The 17,553-nt window shown below is 41.4% G+C and overlaps 2 protein-coding genes across 4 annotated transcripts in view; one reads left to right on the forward strand and one right to left on the reverse strand.

The window, feature by feature from the left end:
- The window catches only part of PTGER2 (prostaglandin E receptor 2), a 449,149-nt gene that overhangs the window by 41,072 nt on the left and 390,524 nt on the right, over nucleotides 1-17,553 (forward strand). The gene's annotated exons all lie outside the window — the stretch shown is intronic.
- The window catches only part of TXNDC16 (thioredoxin domain containing 16), a 44,138-nt gene continuing 29,041 nt past the window's right edge, over nucleotides 2,457-17,553 (reverse strand). For 2 of the 3 annotated variants that reach the window (XM_063290530.1, XM_063290529.1), the window contains exons 14-20: nucleotides 14,538-14,706; nucleotides 13,667-13,791; nucleotides 10,587-10,671; nucleotides 8,828-8,966; nucleotides 8,425-8,585; nucleotides 6,478-6,671; nucleotides 2,457-4,573 (exon numbers count right to left, since the gene is read on the reverse strand). In XM_063290530.1, the coding sequence (XP_063146600.1) occupies nucleotides 4,284-4,573; nucleotides 6,478-6,671; nucleotides 8,425-8,585; nucleotides 8,828-8,966; nucleotides 10,587-10,671; nucleotides 13,667-13,791; nucleotides 14,538-14,706 (1,163 nt within the window). In that variant the 3' untranslated portion in view covers nucleotides 2,457-4,283. The remainder of the gene's footprint in view (nucleotides 4,574-6,477; nucleotides 6,672-8,424; nucleotides 8,586-8,827; nucleotides 8,967-10,586; nucleotides 10,672-13,666; nucleotides 13,792-14,537; nucleotides 14,707-17,553) is intronic. The other variant, XR_010066945.1, reaches the window with a different exon arrangement.

Raw genomic sequence — 17,553 nt, forward strand, 5'->3', positions numbered from 1 at the left:
AAGATAAGTAGCCATCAACTTACAAAGACTAAAGGACAAGAGACAATGGCTAAGCGGATCGCGAGGCACACCCAAGCTGTTAGCGCTAGCGCAACGGAGATCGCCCAGCTGACAGCAATCACCGGAGGAATAGGGAAACCGATGATGGGCGATCCCGGAGCGCCAGCGGGGCCTCGCAACCCCTCACCTACCGGCAAGACAGCGTGTTGGACAAAGGGGGGTGACGTAACCGCGAGTGAGGGGGCGCTGACCGGCGCGGGGTATTTAAACCCCGCACCGGCGCGCTCCTGTCACTCTCAGCTTTTTTCTATCACTGTATCTACACTGCGAATAAACCAGAGCCTGCTTCATCGGAATCAGTGTCTGTGTATTACTCGGAGGTAGGCAGCGCATGACAATGGAGGGCTTTGAAGATCAAAAACAGCACCTTGAATTGGACCCGGAAGCAAACTGGCAACCAATGCAGCTTGCAGAGCAGAGGTGTAATGTTATTAGTGTCTGATCCACAGGAGCACCTTGTTACATCCCTTGCCTTAAATTACTGTTAACTTAAAATTTCATTGAAGGTGTAGTTTTCATTCCTTCCCCCTGTAGTTCCACCTCATTCCATATTATTCAGTGGTAACTCAACCCCGGAGTTGGCTTAGGGGGCACGGAGACATAGGATAGGAAACCTTTCTCCTATGAATAGCTTTAACTTAGAATGTAAGCTATTGTGTCTGGTAATTCTTAACATGTATAAAAACAAGCATAGATTTCTATGAAAAGCTATTTTCTCACTTTGTTGGCTAGGGATTAGGGGATTTGAAATCCAACACATGGGGGAGCTATCAACTTGGAAAAGGCTAATTTAAAGTTTATCATCAAGTGTTCCGGGCTTTTAAATTTTAAGGTTTAAAACCTCAGGCAGTCCGTCAAGAAGATGCACAGCATACCCATATTTTTTCTGTTCTTCCCCAAGGGCTCGTAAAACTTTTAAGATTCATCTTTCCAAACATAAAAAGTGCTCATATTTTATATTTTATATGCCAGGCCTTCAGCCAGGCTGGATGACACAGCTCCATTAAAACTGTCAAAAAACAGCACTGGCCTGAGTTTTATCTGTAAGACACTGCAGTTCTGCATTTGTCAGATAAATCACATTCATAAGTCAGGGCAATAATATAAAAGACAAACAATATAAACATCGTTAAGAGGCCCTTGACATGCAAAACCTCAATGTACCCTATGTGGATTTTTTCCGACTGCGGGAGGACTATGCTGTTTTTCCCTAAGGCACCCTTGATAGAATTGGTCTCCATTATAATTTATTAACCCAAACCTGAAATATGAATTCCTGTAACTCAGCAGTATGACATATGCTTTGCATTCAAACAATTTTGATTCAGCTCTTCTATTTCCTTTCTTTAAAAATGATTTTTATTGCAGCATTTTTAAAAAAGAAGATAAAAACTAATGCAAAATAATATAAAGGAAGAAGAAAAAGAAAGAAAACAAAGAGTAAGCAAAAAGTGCAAGAAAAGAAAAAAAGTTGAAGAAAAATAGAAAAGAAAGAAAGAAGACAAAGCAGTGGCTTCCGATATTCTTCGCAGCAGTTATAAGTACAATTATATTTTGACCTCTCTCTCTAAAGTTACATCCTAATACCCTTCTTTCTATAATCTATCCTGTCTAATCAGGAAAGCCATAAATCACACGTTCGTGTTTTTTTAATGCAAAAAGTCTATCAGGGGTTTCCAGCCATCAATAAATGTAGATTTTGTCTTTTCTCTAATCAAAAGTCAGTTTGTCCATCTCAGCAAGACCTGCAATTTCACCAACCATTCCTCCATAGAGGGTAGTGTCAAATCTTTCCATCTCTGTGCATATAATAATCTCGCCACAGTAATCATATTGAAATAATCTTCCAAATTCAGCTCTTGTATTTCCAAGGCAGGTTGGGAAACATTCTGCTTGAAACCCAGGCAGGGGCTGACCGTTGGTAGCTGTGTTCACACAACAGTCAGAATCGTACACTAGTCAACCAAATTTTGGCCTAAAAAATATATCACAGGTTAACAGGATGTAAAACCCAGTCAGGATTGGCAATGTACTAGATGAGCTAGATAGTCTAATGCAGTGTTTCTCAACCTTCTCAATGCTGGCTGGGGTATTCTGGGAGTTGAAGTCCACACATCTTAAAATGGGTAAGGTTGAGAAACACTGGCCTAATGCATGCTGGCTGGGGAATTCTGGGAGTTAAAGTCCATACATCTTAAAGTTGCTGAGATTGAGAAACACTGGTGTGTCAAATTAATTTAAAGCATTTCTTAACATTTTTGGGTTCCAACCTGCTGTTGCGAGAACAGCAACAGGGGCCACAGAAAAACAAGCAAGACTATGAAGAGGCAGCTTTGGCACTGCATTTTTGTCTTCCTTCCCTCCTCAGCTTTTATTTAAAATCGTTAGCCAAATGCTCCTCTTCCCTCAGTGAAGCCACCATACATTCGGCTATAAAGAGAGCCATGGTTCCTTAAGCTTTCATTCTCCTCCTGCTGCCCCAAAGGGGAAATAACAGAGGCCTGGTCAAAGGGAGCCACCCTCTCAGGAACTGCATCCTGCCCTTTTGCATGTCTCCATCCAGCTGGCTTCGGGCTTAGCCAAAACACTCATCAACCTCTGTAGAGGACCCTGGACCTAAATCAATCCATTAATCACACTGTTAACTTGGTAACCACAGCTGTAAAGCCTAACAGCTGGATAGCAGAACAAACATTAAGCTGAGCACATCTACGAAATAAGAAAAGCCCGGGTGGATATATTCCAGCATCCTACTTTCCACAGTACCTAATGGAGAAGCGGGAAAGGGCCAGGAAGGCAACCTTCCCCACTGGCCTGCCTCCACTGTCTGAGCCAGCAGCTGTTGCGCAAGCCCTGTGGGCCTGGATCCCCATGGATGCACTTCATAAAAAAAACCCCAAAAGACCACAGGGTATTTTGACAAGAAAAAATCCCTACCCTGCTTCTCCTGGCTCTATTATGACTCACTGCTGAATTGAGCTGTCCAGATTATGCACGAGAGGCACAGTTCGTGGTCAATTCCTCCGGCTTTGCTGTCCTCCCTCTTTAGCATGTCAGCCAGTGGGAAAAGCATCCACCAATCAGGGAAGTACAGCAGGAATTTGGAGTCAGGCTGCAGGACTCTGTCACCTCTAGCCTCCTTCCTGTGCCCCTCCTCCAATGCTCAAGACAGCATCTCACAACCCAGCAGCTTGAAGATGTGGGGACTTCAACTCCCAGAATTCCCCAGCCAGCCATGCTGGCTGGGGAATTCTGGGAGTTGAAGTCCCCTCATCTTCAAGCTGCCAAAGTTGAGAAACGCTGCTCCAGACTGTCATAACCTAAACTGACTTCCAGATTCTTCTGTTGTTTGGTCCCACCATTCCACTGTTTCACAGTTTCAGCTTTGCATTGAACGGGTAAGGTCCAAGCATTTACAGGACTGGTGGATTAGCAATCTTGCACTGCTAAAAACACAGAAGGCTAGCTTCTTAAGGAATAGTAGATAATTCTGCAGACTTGAAATTTACGTGGGCTTATTTTCAAGAGAGCCAGTAGAGATTGGCACTGGGGAAACTAGCCCAACCCAACTTACAAGTTGGTTGTGGTGGGAAAAAAAAGGATGAAGGAGCACTAGTTATACCACCCTGAGCTCTTGTATGAAAGGCAAAATAAAAATCTAACAAATAAACTTTTTCCTCATCTTGTAATATTTCTGAATAAGATGGATTCCAATAGTAGCTGCTACTGGCCCCTTTAAAATAACCTCAGAGATTCTCTGATGACATCTTTCTCCTCTTCATGTCCAGATTAGTCCTGAGCTCTTTGGATTTAAAGATTGCTTCCAGATTTGTGTGTGTGTGTGCGCGTGCGTGCGTGCATGCATGTGCAGTCACCCTGCCTTACTTAAGTGTAATTCAGATGATCTCTTCCTCCATTTGTTACCCTTCTGTCTTTTCCTCAACATCTTCAGTCATTTTCCCTTCCAAAGAAAACGCATAAGGGAGAAATATACTAAAAATATTAAAAAGTTGGACAATGCATTTTGGCTGTTTTAGGAGCCCTCCTTCTAGAAGAAAATTAGCCTATTATACCTATACTTTTGTCACCAAACTTTGGGCAGATAAGAGCCACACATCTGTTTTCAGTACATGTTTATGAAATGTACTGTTGTCTCTAGACCTCTGCATTGTCGTATCCTCTACTTCCAAAACTATCCAGCGATCTGATGTTACCAGAAAGCTTTATAACTCTGAATGGTGCTTGGCCTGCTTCTCCTTTGTTCCCAGATGTGGAGCTGTTCTTCGTAAGACCCTTCCAGTTGGCTTCTTTTGTTTCAGTTCCTCCATGGTGGAGCCCTCTGTGGGCCTCTTTGTCACTGCTGCTTCTGCCTTCTTTTCTCCCAGGACCTCCTCCTGATGGGTACTTATACTTCCCTGAGTATAAATAGTAAATTCAGGCAGTGTGGGTTCCATCATACTCAGGAAGTCATAGGCAGGAAGGCGGGGCTTCCACTCTTCATCAGACAAGGTAGCTGAAAAGGGAAAAAGCATACATCAACAAGCTATCAGATTGCCTGCTGCAGTTTTCCCCAACTTGGGCATACCACAGATATGTGGACTTCAATTCCCACAACTCCTTAGGCAGCTGAGAATTCTGAAGTCCACATTTCTGGAGGGAGTCTGGGTTTATAAGATTAATTTGCAATTATAAAGAGTAAGTCAATCTTAACAACATAAAAATTCTCTACTTCTCTGCTTCAGAATTCAGTTTTCAGTAACAATTGCTTTCAGGAAGTCTGCAAGTCATATATGAAGGCTCTGAGACTGCATAACAGCCATCTAGTAACTAGCATAGGTGTCCTCCCTAATAGCCATGATAATGCCAAAATGATGAAATGTGCACTGTGACATCACAGTGCAAACCCCACTCTTTGTACTTGCATTTCATCAATTCCCCCCTCACCCTCCTACAGACACCTATGCTGGAGGGTACTCCCAAGGGGGGCTGCCTTGAAGACCACCCAGAAACTTTAGCTGGTCCAGAATACAGCTCCGCGGGCAGTGATGGGAATGCCTTGGTATGCCCATATAACACCTCTGCCTCGCAAGCTGCACTGGTTGCCAGTTTGCTTCTAGGTATGATTCAAAGTGCCGGTCACTACCTATAAAGCCCTACATGGCATAGGAGCTGGCTACCTGAGGGACTGCCTTCCTCCCATAGTATCTGCCCAACCAGTTCGATCTGGCAGGGTTGAAAAGTTGATATTTTTATGGATTTGTTTATAGATAAAGGATGGGATATGGGATGAAGAGATATCTGTTTGTAACCTTATAAGGGGTGAAGGAAGGAAGGAAGGAAGGAAGGAAGGAAGGAAGGAAGGAAGGAAGGAAGGAAGGAAGGAAGGAATAAATAAATAAATAAGAAAGAAAGAAAGAACAACTTCAAACTGATTACAAGACAAAAGAGGGAGAATGAGAAAGGCAGGGGGAGGGAAAATTCTTAAGACAAGATCTTCCAAAGAGGTTATTTGCTTGGCTTTCACCATCCATGGCTTCAATTTCTTCAGGGCAGGGCTGGGTGTAATGAGAACCAAGAGATCCAATCCACTCCCAGCAGACCATATGACTTCCTCCTCCTTGAAGCGTCTTCTCTTTCTCTACAAAGCCCAAAACCTCTTAAAGGGTGATGTCATCTTCACTTGACAGTTTTACCCTCTAACTTGTTTTCACACCATACTCTGTATCTGTAGCTAACAAATCCTTTTTCTTCTACCCATGCAAGCATTTCTGCTAGCAACAGTTTGTGATTAACTTGTTGTTCAGTCGTGTCTGACTCTTTGTGACCCCATGGACCACAGCACGCCAGGCCTTCCTGTCCTCCACTGTCTCCCAGAGTTTACTCAAGTTTGTGTTCATTGCGTTGGTGATGCTATCTAACCATCCCATCCTCTGCCATCCCCTTCTCCTTCTGCCTTCAGTCTTTCCTAGCATCAGGGTCTTTTCCAGTGAGTACTCTCTTCGCATTAGGTGGCCAAAGTTTTTGAGCTTCAGCTTCAGTATCTGTCCTTCCAATGAACAGTCAGGGTTGATGTCCTGTACTTGCTCCCAATTTTAGTTGTTCTAAAGTGCTGTGGTCAACTAGCAAGAATCGAAGCATCTGATATGGCTTCTTTCATTGTTTCTATCACTACCACTTCGTCTTTAGACTATTGCAATGTTATTTACACAGGGCTGCCCTTGAAAATCATCTGGAAGCTGCATTTGGTTCAGAATGCAACAGCTTGACTACTGCTGATTTTAGCCTATAAACCCCTACATGACTTAGCACCATAACTGAGCTTCTCCAGTTCAGTTTTATTTAATCTGTCTGAAACAGTGAAAAACAAACTGTGTAAGAGACCAAAGCATGTTTGATGAATTGTCTCTGATTACTTACCCCTTGGAACTTCTTGTTTGATCTTTAGTTTTTCAATCCAAGCAAGGATATTTGTTTCAGAAATTGACTGATCTGAAGGAAAAACAAAGACATGGCCTGCAGAATGAAGGTTGATCCAGAGGAGGAGAGGCACAGGAGGAACCAAGTTTCCAAAATAAACCTTCAGAATACTTCTGCCTACAGGTGTGTTCTTACTGGATTAAGAAGAGCACAAAAAAAAAGATCAATGCTAAAAGAAATGATTCTTAGTGGTTCTGTAGAATTTTATCAGGGAGATTCAAAGTTGCAGTGTTCAGTTTGCAACCTTCCCATGCCTTCCTACTATGATTTGCTTTTCATCAGCAAAATAAAATCTGTTGATGTGGGAAAGACAGAATTCAATGGCTTTTGACTGGAAATGCAAAATATACATCTATTTGAGAGATGCTTACTAGCATTAAAAATCTTCCAAAACTGAGCTCACTGTTTACACTGATTTTCATTTGGAGATTTTTACTTATTTACTTACTTACTTACTTACTTATTTATTATTCCAATTTCTATCACCACCCATCTCCCCCTGAAAGATCTTGGAGAGATACTGTGGGAGATACTGTGGTTACTATGGTTCATTTTTAGCTGTGGGAATATCAGCCATATAACAACTGAAATTAAGGAAGAACGTTTCCACTGAATTCTGAAAATATCACATTCCATTTCCCTTTTTATCTTTGGATTTACATACACTATACATATATGAAGCATCCAAATCATGGCAAAGAGGCAAAAACAGATTTGAGGATCTTTTTTTTTTAGCATTCTTGCACTGTAAGACAACGTTCAGCTCTCAAGTTCCAGTGTATAGAAACAACTGAATAGCCTTAGTTCCTTGATACAGAAGGTCAGAACTCTTCAGGATTCAAGAGTATCAGAAGGAGCAACATACTGCTGGGAGGTGCCTTCGTTATGCTCATTGGCTTGTCCTGTTAATAAACTCAGAGTCAGAACCTACTTTTGTCTTTAGCAGTGGTATTTTGGGTACACAACAGACTTTCCTATAGTTTTTTTGGTACTAAGTGAACGTATTTCTGTTCACCCAAACCTTTTAAATGAACTTATTTAGCCCAGAAGCTGTACAGTTTTAAATCTAATACCTTTATTTTGTCTGTTAATTTTGTTTTGGTGTCCTTTGTTATTATGACTTTTAATTATATAACATTATTTTTCCTATTTAAATCATTGCAATGTTTGTTTACAGCAGCATTTCCCAACCTTGGCAACTTTCAAGTCCCAGAGTTGGGGGTTGGGGAATTCTGGGAGTTGAAGTCCACACATCTTAAAGTTGCCAAGGTTGTGAAACACTGGTTTACAGTGTCTAAAGAACTTGATTAAATCTCATTGCTAAATCTTAATTTAAAGAATATGCTAACTACAGATGATCCTCACTTAATAACCACTCATTCTTTGACCGTTCGAACTTACAACAGCACTGAACAAGTGGTACTTATGACTGAAATCCTTGAAGTTCTGGCCATTGCAGCACCCCCTGCAGTCATATGATTTTGATCCAGGTGCTTGGCAACCAGCCCAGATTTCTGACCTTCGCAGCATCCTACGGTTATGTGATCATGATTTCCAACCTTTCCTGCCAGCCTCCCACAAGCACAGTCAATAGGAAAGCCGGCAGGAAGTCAGAAGTCATGGTCACATGAGGTCCTTGCTTAACGACCCATGGTGATTCACTTAACAATAGTAACTAGAGGCTGCCAAGAACTGCTGTCGTTAAGCGGCACAGTCATGTGATGTCCCACTTTATGACCACTTAGCGATGGAAATTCTGTAATATTTCCTAGCACAAAATTCATATTACATTATTCACCTCCAACATGTTCAAACCAATGGGAAAGACCCACATATTGTAAACTCTACCCCCAAATGGAGGTCAGCATGGGTATATTGCAAGCTTACAGGTTTAGCCAGCAAGCAATAAAGGTTTTGTGGTGGTCGCCTATAGCCACACGCTTCATTTCTTCTTCTTCTCTTTTGGCAAGAATCCCGTCGCTGAACAAAATGAGCAAAGGTTTCTTCAGCTGGAGGTAATCAGGCAGGTTTTCCACTGTGATTTCTGGCTGCAACAGGGAAAACATCAAATATAATACAGAAAAATGCTCCAGCTGTTCAGCAAAGAGGGCACCTTCAGTTCTAGTAACGATGTGCCCGGAAGATACTTCAACCAACTGGGATTAATTTTCTTGCTAAAGTCAAGGCACTCAGATGTGCTGAACTTCTCACAGCTACAGAACAACCCCAATAAACTGTTTCTCTTAGAAATATAAATAAATAAAAGATCAGAAGTAGAAATTATGCTCACAAATGTCTCCAACAATGCATGGCGGATTACTTTAACTATGTCTTGCGTGTTATACTGCGAGAGCTGGAAGGCATTCCTTTGCTGAGTTGCAGGTTTAGCAAACAGAAGTGCTGGAAGAGGTACATTATATTTATGGGAGCTGAGGGGAAAAAACAGAAATATATTTCAAAGATCTACCAAAATTGCTCTTGCCCTCTGACTGAGGAATCTTAGCCAAATCATTGAAGGAGCCTTAGTTAAATTGAACTGGTCACTGAATTAAGACTGTGTGTATGTGCACATGAATACAACAATACTAGACTTCCTTGATGATATATAACATAGTACGTGTCATCTTAGGAAATGCATCTTGCCTGAGGAAGAAACTGGAGCAGGCTGGGAAAAACAGCATTTCTTAGAACCACACACAAATCTGCTGCCCTTTAATCAATAGCATTAATCAAATCTGCTGCCCTTTAATCAATAGCATTAATCAATAGCACTGTGAACTGCATTCAGTTATGCATGTCTCTCTTTAGAAAGGGGCTTCTTAATCTTTTTGTGCCATGGACCCATTTGAGAATCTGGTGAAACCTATGGGCATTACAATGTATTTACTTGCATAAAACGGGAGTCCCCCTGTGTGGGGGAGATGGGCGGTGATAAAGTTTGATAAATAAAAAATAAAAATAAATAAAATTATATATCTATATATCTACATCTATATAGATATAGATCATTACAAAGAAAATCAATTATCCTCAAATACAGTTATCAAAATATTTAAAAAACAAGTATGTAATAGAGTAATATATGTGCTTTTTAATTAATCCATTAAATCAATAACAAGCTATTACCCTTTCTTAGGACATAATAATTTAGGTAACAAGATTTAGCAAACATTTTTGGAATTTAGAGGCCACTAGACAACCCATGGCCTGTTAGGTTATCCTTTCAGACTGCCAGGTGGGGGAGGGAGCAAGGGAGTGCGCGATTGGCCGGCATGGCGCGAGCACAGAGGAACTGGCAGAGAGTGCACGGGTAGGGGAGACTCACTCAGTCAACTTGCGACCTTCCCTGCCAGGTTTCCCATTGACTTTTTCCCTGCAAGCTTCCCAAGCAGGAAGTTGCCAGTCCAAAGCCAACAGGCAGGTAAGTGGCTGGTGCTAGGTGGGGGAGGGAGTGAGGGATTCTCTACTGACTTGTGGGAAGCTGTCATGGAACACTGTAAATGAGGATCACATGACCGCGGGTGACCGCAGCAGCACAACGCCAGCGCTGAACAGCAGCAGTGCTGAAACAGCAACAACTTCCCCAAATTTCATTCCCACAGGAGTAACAGGTCCCAGCATACTGTAAGTTAGACCATTTGAGGTACCTTTGTTGAAAAAGTTTTGCCCTATGATGCAGTTGCACCCAACTGAAGGTTACAAAGTATCAGACAGACATGAATGTTTTTGTAATATATAGATACATTACTTCGTTGCCTATGTAAATAAATGAATGAAAAACTAAATTTCAGTTAGAGGTAAGTGAAAACAATTTTGTAATTTTTTTTTTCCATCCAAGTTCATGAACCCCTGAAATCTATCTATGGATCTCCAAAGGTCCTAGGGACCTCAGGTTAAGAAACCCTATTTTAGAAAGATGCAGACAACTTGAAACAAATCCCCATCAACAATGAAAAAGAACTCTTTCCAAATGTAGCCTGGCATTAGAATACAACAATCAACCAATTGGTCCAATAATCTGGTTCAAAGCAAGGAAAAAAGCAACATACAGAAGTGTAGCATCCTCTTCATAGTAGATCCCTGTTGTGACATATCCATTTAGGATTCTTCCAGCTTCAACGAAAGCCTCTCTTGCTGACAAAACAAATAAAGCAGCCTTAAATATAACATAATGACCAGATTTCTTTTCTTAGTTTTATCATAGTTAATTTGTAATTTATTTTCTTGGCAATACTTAACTAGTGCCTCAAGTAGGTGTTTCAGGCCCAATCTAGTACGTGAAAGGAGAACAGCTTCATCCGCCTATAACAAAGCACAAATTTTCCTTTGGGCTAATGATGGACAATGGCCCTCAACCTGAAGTGGCTGGTGTTTTAAGTCTATCATGTAATATTTATTAAATATTTTATTGGTTAAACTGTTTTATCTAATATCAAGTTTAGATTATATTTGTAACTTGTTTTGGGGCCTTTTGGCTATAAATAAAATTGAAATTGATTGAAATTGCCATTACTGGTTGAGAATTTAACTGTCCCCACTTGTGGGCTTATCCCTGAGCATTTAGCCTAGTGTTGGTCATCGGCCCTTAATCCAACCAATAATGCAGCCCCCAGGGCCCAAAAGATTGGCCCTCTTGGGGGATGTACAGCATTAGCAGCCAATGCCAGAGTCTCTTCTGGAGCACCTGATGTTCAGATTGTGACTGGACATTTGGGTTTTAACAGCTACTCACCCTTTACAATGGAAAATATGCAGGGCCACAAAACCTCTGGAAAACACCAGTAAGTAAAATTCAGTTGCTCTTGGCTTTTCCTAAAAGGTGAGGAGTAACCAAAGTCCCAGACAATTCCCCAAAGCAATTCCTACTGAACCAGTTTCAATTCTCCTTAAAAGATGAACAAAGCCTTAGAGAACCATTGCTCCAAAGTGCTCTCTAGGAGTATCAGAAAGACTGAAGGGTAGGCTGTAGCTGTGGAACACTCATGCTTCTATCGGAGAAGCACCATTTTGCTCGGGCAACAGCTTACCTCAGGCAGGCACTGGATCTGAGATTACCTAAGATGGGGGACAGACAACAGAAAGCAGAGGAAATGCCTACTCCCTCAGCTGCCTCTGGAGTCACCTCACTAGGAGCTGGGTGCTTGCAAGGGTAGGTCTTTCTGAGCTTGTGGGCCCTTATCAGCTGCCTGAGTGTTTCAGTATGGTGACGAAGAAGAGCCTTTCAGAGCAAGAGCCGTTGCTTAGTAGTAGAGCGCCTGCTTGGAATGGAAAAGGTTTCAGGTTTCACCAGTTAAATGGATCAAGCAAGCAGTTGATAGGAAAGGTCCTTCTGTCAGAGGTTCTGGACTGTAGAAACGCTAGTCACAAAAGAGTTTCCTGAGCTAACTCGATGAAGAGATTGGCCCGATATGTCATAACAGTACCTTACAGTCAGAAAATACAGAAAATACGAGGCCTGCCATCTTGCCCGTACCCCATGTACCTTGTGGGCCCGTATTATGGCCATGTTGGCAAGTAGTGTTTGTTTGGGATCCGTATGGAAGGGTTGAGAGCAGAGTCCCCAATTTCTGGAAGCTTGAGGACCAGCCTTGGCCTTGTAATGGCGTATTGAGGGCTACATTCCAAAAGGTGGGTAGGGCCAGAACATGGCTAAATTAGATTGAATTTAATTTAACTAAGCTAAGCTAAAGTTATTATTCCCAAAGGAATTTAATAATTTCCCCTTCTGCCACGTTATATTTTCGTACAGCTGTATGGAAAAGCCTTCCCCAGACATCTATATGGCCCCCATTTTACTGATGTCTTGGAAACAACTCACAGCAGTTCTACCCCAATGAGCCTTTGGCCCCTGTTGTGGGCATCTATCTTGAGTGGTTTTGATAACGTTTGTATTATGAGGATGAGTTGTTTTTGTTTGTATTTGTTGCTGTGAAGTCCTCCAGAATTGGGACACGTATACATACTGTTAAGTAAAATATAAACAAATAGTCATGGAGAGGAAAGGAAAGCTTCCTGTCTGCTAGAGTAGTAGAGAATCTGGGGGGCCAGGTTGAAGTACAAAGGGCAGTGACTCTCCAAGGTAAGGCGTTAGGCCTTTCAGAATCATGTTCGCTGTCAACAGTCAAATCTATGACTGCGTTTTGGCCAGGCCTGACTCTCTAAGAAGGCAGGGTTTCTCCCCTGAGGTGGCCAAAGTAGACAAGTTCTGGATCACATATCCTTCCCAATCACAACCATCTGCAACAGACTCTCTCACTTTTTTCAGCTAGGTATGGCAGTTGCTATTTCCAACAACCCACTCCACTCTTGTGGAGTCACCTCTAGGTATCACACTTTAAATGTGGAAGGCAAGCATTAAGCATGTGCTACAGAGAGCCCTTCTATTGGCCTTTCTGATGCAGCTCTCTGCAGTGGCCAACACATCCACCATTGCCACATCTTGAGAACTGCATTTCCCAAGATCCCCAGCTAGCAAATTCTGGGAGTTGCTGTTTCAATGCTTCTGATGGGGTCAGGTTGGGCAGGCTGCTCTGAAGGAATATCTTATAGTACTTAAAGCATAAAACTGAGATGCAACATCACCTGTGCTACTATCAATGCAACAAGAAAAAAAGGACGAGAAAATAAGAAGTGGGGCATGAGCAATTACAGGTTTTCCAAGTCAGAGAACATCTGGTACCTGTCCCCCAATCCTTTCTGAAATTTTTCCAATATTTTCCAAATGGCATCTACTCTGTGTGTGTGTGTGTGTGTGTGTGTGTGTGTGTGAGAGAGAGAGAGAGAGAGAGAGAGAGAGAGAGAGAGAGAGAGTTATGCCTGTTTTTAACAAATAAAATCCTCTGAAGGTTGTTTACATACTTCCTTTATTCACTCTTGACTCTCTGGCCGCTCACTTCACTGAGCAACCCAAATTCTAGTAGTATGAGGGAGAAAAAATTACTCCCCCCTGAACTTGGCCCCCCAAGTGAAGCAGTAATTTTGTATTGTCTAGTGCCCTGCCTAGAGGTTTGTTGTGAAAGATTCTAGCATAAATTTTGTTCTACAGTCACAAGGCATTACAAAGTATTGTTACTTTCAGCAACATCTATGTTTTGCAATAATGTTTGAAATAACTGGGGAATGTATTTACCTTCACTCATGCTTGAGTCAAATATTCCCAGAACAGAAACCATGCAATGTGGTGAGATTTTGTCACTTAAATATTCTTCTACTTCTTCAGGCGTCATCAATCTCAATGGACAAGAATTTCGGCTTCTAAAGATGTAAATTGAAACCAGACTTCATGCTGATTTACAAGGTACAGTTTTATTTTATTTTGCCCTCACGGAATTGTTTCCTAGGTGCAGGACAACTCCATTCTCTGTATATCCCACATCTTCAGCATTTTCCAAAACAATTTTAGAGTGTCATGGAGAAATGTATGAACGCACATCTTGTTCTATCATCTAATTCAAATGGCACATGTAGATCTTATATGTTTGCTTCAGATGTGACATGTGCTCCAAAGGCAAAGCTACCTCAGATTCAGCCTTTCTGAATTCTTCTTACGGAAAGCCAGCAGACTGTACTGGTTAAGGTGCTAGATTTGGGACAAGGAGACTCAAGCTGGACTCTCCACTTGACCATGGAGCTCCCTCAGTGACATAGAGCCTACATTATTGCTAAGTCTACCCCCTCACAGGATTGTTATTATGTGGGTACAATTTAGGGGTCCACCTTGAGGTCTCAGGAAAAACATGAGATATATATGTAAGAAAGAACCGTAAACAAAAACAAATAAATGTAAGTTTGAATTTCACATTTCTCAACCACTTCCTAGCCAGTTCTTCCCTCAAGTGTTATCCATACCCTTTCAATTTCTTCCCAGATTTGGGTCCACCCCATAATTTTGATTATACTATTTGGGGATAATGAGAGTTGCAGTCCAAACACATCTAGAGGGTACCAGAATCAGGAGAGTTTGCCCTAAGGCAGCTCTTAACCAGCAACGTGGTACTTACAGCTCAATGAAGTTCATCATCTCCTTGGTCTCCCACATCCCAGAGTAGGCCAGCCATGCCCTCTCTTTTGCATACATCTTCAGGGCAGGAAACTGAGTGATATTTTCCTGCAAGCAGAGCTGTGGCCAATCCCAGCAGTTTACCCTTGCAAGTGAAATCTCAGAAATCCCTACAGTGTAGGAGAAACAACAAAATGGCAGTGATACAAATGTTACTAGCTTCTTGTGTAAGGCTCATGAAACTTTTTTTTAAATCTTAGAATCTATCCTATTGACTATTTTTGTTCTCTGATGAACAGCTCCAGTTTTGTATTCACTGATTCTTCAGCTGACTTGGCCCAAAAACAAGAATCAAAACATACTGGCCAGAACATCACGGGAGCTTTGCTGGATCAGATCAAAGCCCATCTAGTCCAGCATCCATGAAAAAGGTATGAAGATGGTGGCTCTTTTCTGCTGTGACTCTTCAGTAACTGCTTTACAGAAATACACTATTACTAAACCTGGAAGATCCATACAGTCCTTTGAAATTTGGATCAGCTATGCGTTGTGGTATCAAATTCCATATATTGCTATGTATTGCATGGGGTACTTTAGTTTACTCACCCTCACCATAATGAAAATCTTGGACAAGTTCAATAGGATTTCTGACCCTCATTTTAAAGAAAATCTACCTTTGATCCCTGTGATTCCATTGCAGGCTGCTTTTAACAGTTGGAGGATAAAAAGTTCAGAATTAAATTTCCTGTGACATAAGAAGAAATCACTGTTCTCAGGGAAACACATTCTCAACACTCCTTTGGATAGATAGGTTTAGTTGTATGTTTCTTTTAGTCTTTGGCATAAAGTTCAGTTAAAAAGCAAGGTATACCAATAGCAATTAACAATCAAATCAGGAAAGAGCACTGCAACAGCTTGATCTAACAAAGAGTTTCTGAGAAAAAGAAGTTTTATCCTTTATCTGAAATGAAAACCAGAAAACTAACATCTAAATATTTATTGTAGTGGTCAGGGAATTGGAAGGCCAAGAGATTTAAATAAATCAACTTTAAAGTAGATTTGTGTGTTTTTAACCATTTCTAAAAAGAGCAACATTAAAATTTAAGTCTGCCTAGAAGCTACTGATCTTCTGGAGCACCACAGCAGTCATCTGTTAATGCTATGTTATCTCCAGAGGGAGTTGGCCCATTTCCGCCCCCCCAAATTTGGGCAGGATTAGGGTGGGAATGAGAGTAAGAGGCTTCTGAAGCAAAGCAATCCCATCTTCATCTTAAACTCTTCTTCAAATGGGCCAAAATCACGCTGCCCAATTTGGTCATTTTGCCACAGAGTTTCAGCACTTTAATTTGCATGTACTGGAGGACTGCAAATGGGGTGCTGGGGAATGTGCCTATATGCTTCCCTGTTTCTCAACTGTAGGCAGGCAATGAGAGTCAGACCCATGGTACCCACAGATGTTAGATCATCTCTAATACCCTAAACCAGTGTGGCAGCATCCCCAGGTTAAACAAAAATAAATATAACTTTCTAAAATGGCTAAGATCCCAGAAGATAGACAACCCTCATGAGATTTTGCTGTACTTGCATGAGATTTATTTATTAAACAGATTTATAAAGCCACCCAACTCACACATGGTCATGAGATCATGAGATTTTGCCATTCTTGCACAAGACCTCATGAGATTTTGGGCTACTGTCACAGAAATTTCTTGGTGACTCCAGGTCTTATTTATTTATTTGGTGTGCTGGGCCATCGTCTGAGATCAAGTGATGGCAGTTGGGAAACAAAGATTGCCAGTCCTTGGTAGAAAAGAAACAACTGCAAACGAATATGGGAAGTACATTCTGCCAAAGGCAATTCTTTTCTTAGGTACTGATTTGTTCCAAGGCTTAGCCCAAGAATTAACAACACATTTTAGGACTACCCACTGAGTAAAATTAAAACTAAGACCTTTTTTAAAATGCCATTCTTTGAATTAATAGTCAAACCTACTGAAAAGTTGACTTACATTACTATAAATCACTCAGCAGTAGAATGGCTGTTCTTCCACTGAAGAGCTGCCTGGCCAAAAATATTTAATGCCAGGAACAAGGAGTCATTACAAATCAATGTAAAATACTGGAATAAACACACACATGCACGTGCGCACACACACACACCTTAACATTTAATACGAAGCAGATCAATTTATTAAATAGCTTAAATAAAAGTGTATTAGATTTTGATGCATTTTTAAAAGTGCCTCTTGCATTTGCCAGATACTTTCTGGCATTCAGATACTCCTGCATTCAGAAGTGAAGTTCGTCAACTGAGTGCAACAGACCACACATCTGTTCATTGTTTCCAGCCTTTTTTTTTTTTTTTGGCAGGGTGTTCACGTGCAGCTGGTCCACTCACTGCATCTCTGCCTATCGTCAAACAGTAGGTATGCAGGACCTACGCTCAGCAGTGCGCTGTAATTCCACTTAGTGATGTCAGAGTCTGCCAGGAATGTAAAAAGTAGACAGTGGAGTTCTGAGAAGTAAATAGTATAAATACGCTCATTTAGAAGATGTCCTGTCTATTGTTTAAAAAACCCAAAGGGAAGTCATTCCTGAAGACTAAACATCTTCCATACACAGCACCTCTAGATGTCTTTGACTGTCAGACAGCCTACATATTTCTAAACAGACCAATTTCTTTTATTTTATGTATAAAATAGGAAATATTTCATATTTTTGTTAGTTTAAAAAAAAAGTGCCACCTCCCACCCCCTATTTTTTGCAGTTATTTCAGACCTCCCCATTCTAGGTTAGCAAGTTGTGGTGTCTCTCAAAGCACTGGAAGGGTGTCGTACTGGGAAAGGCAGACAGAAATGTGACAGGAATTTCTTTATTGGAGGCTTTCAAGCAGAAGTTGGACAAGCATTTCTTTGGGATTCTCTAGCTCTGAGTTTCCTGGATTAAACTCGGAGCTGGATTAGATAAGTGATAAGATCATCTCCAGCCCTGACAGCTGATGAACACCTGTAACTAAG

This window comes from Candoia aspera, chromosome 1, assembly GCF_035149785.1.
Source record: "Candoia aspera isolate rCanAsp1 chromosome 1, rCanAsp1.hap2, whole genome shotgun sequence".
In the NCBI taxonomy this organism is placed as follows: Eukaryota; Metazoa; Chordata; class Lepidosauria; order Squamata; family Boidae; genus Candoia; species Candoia aspera.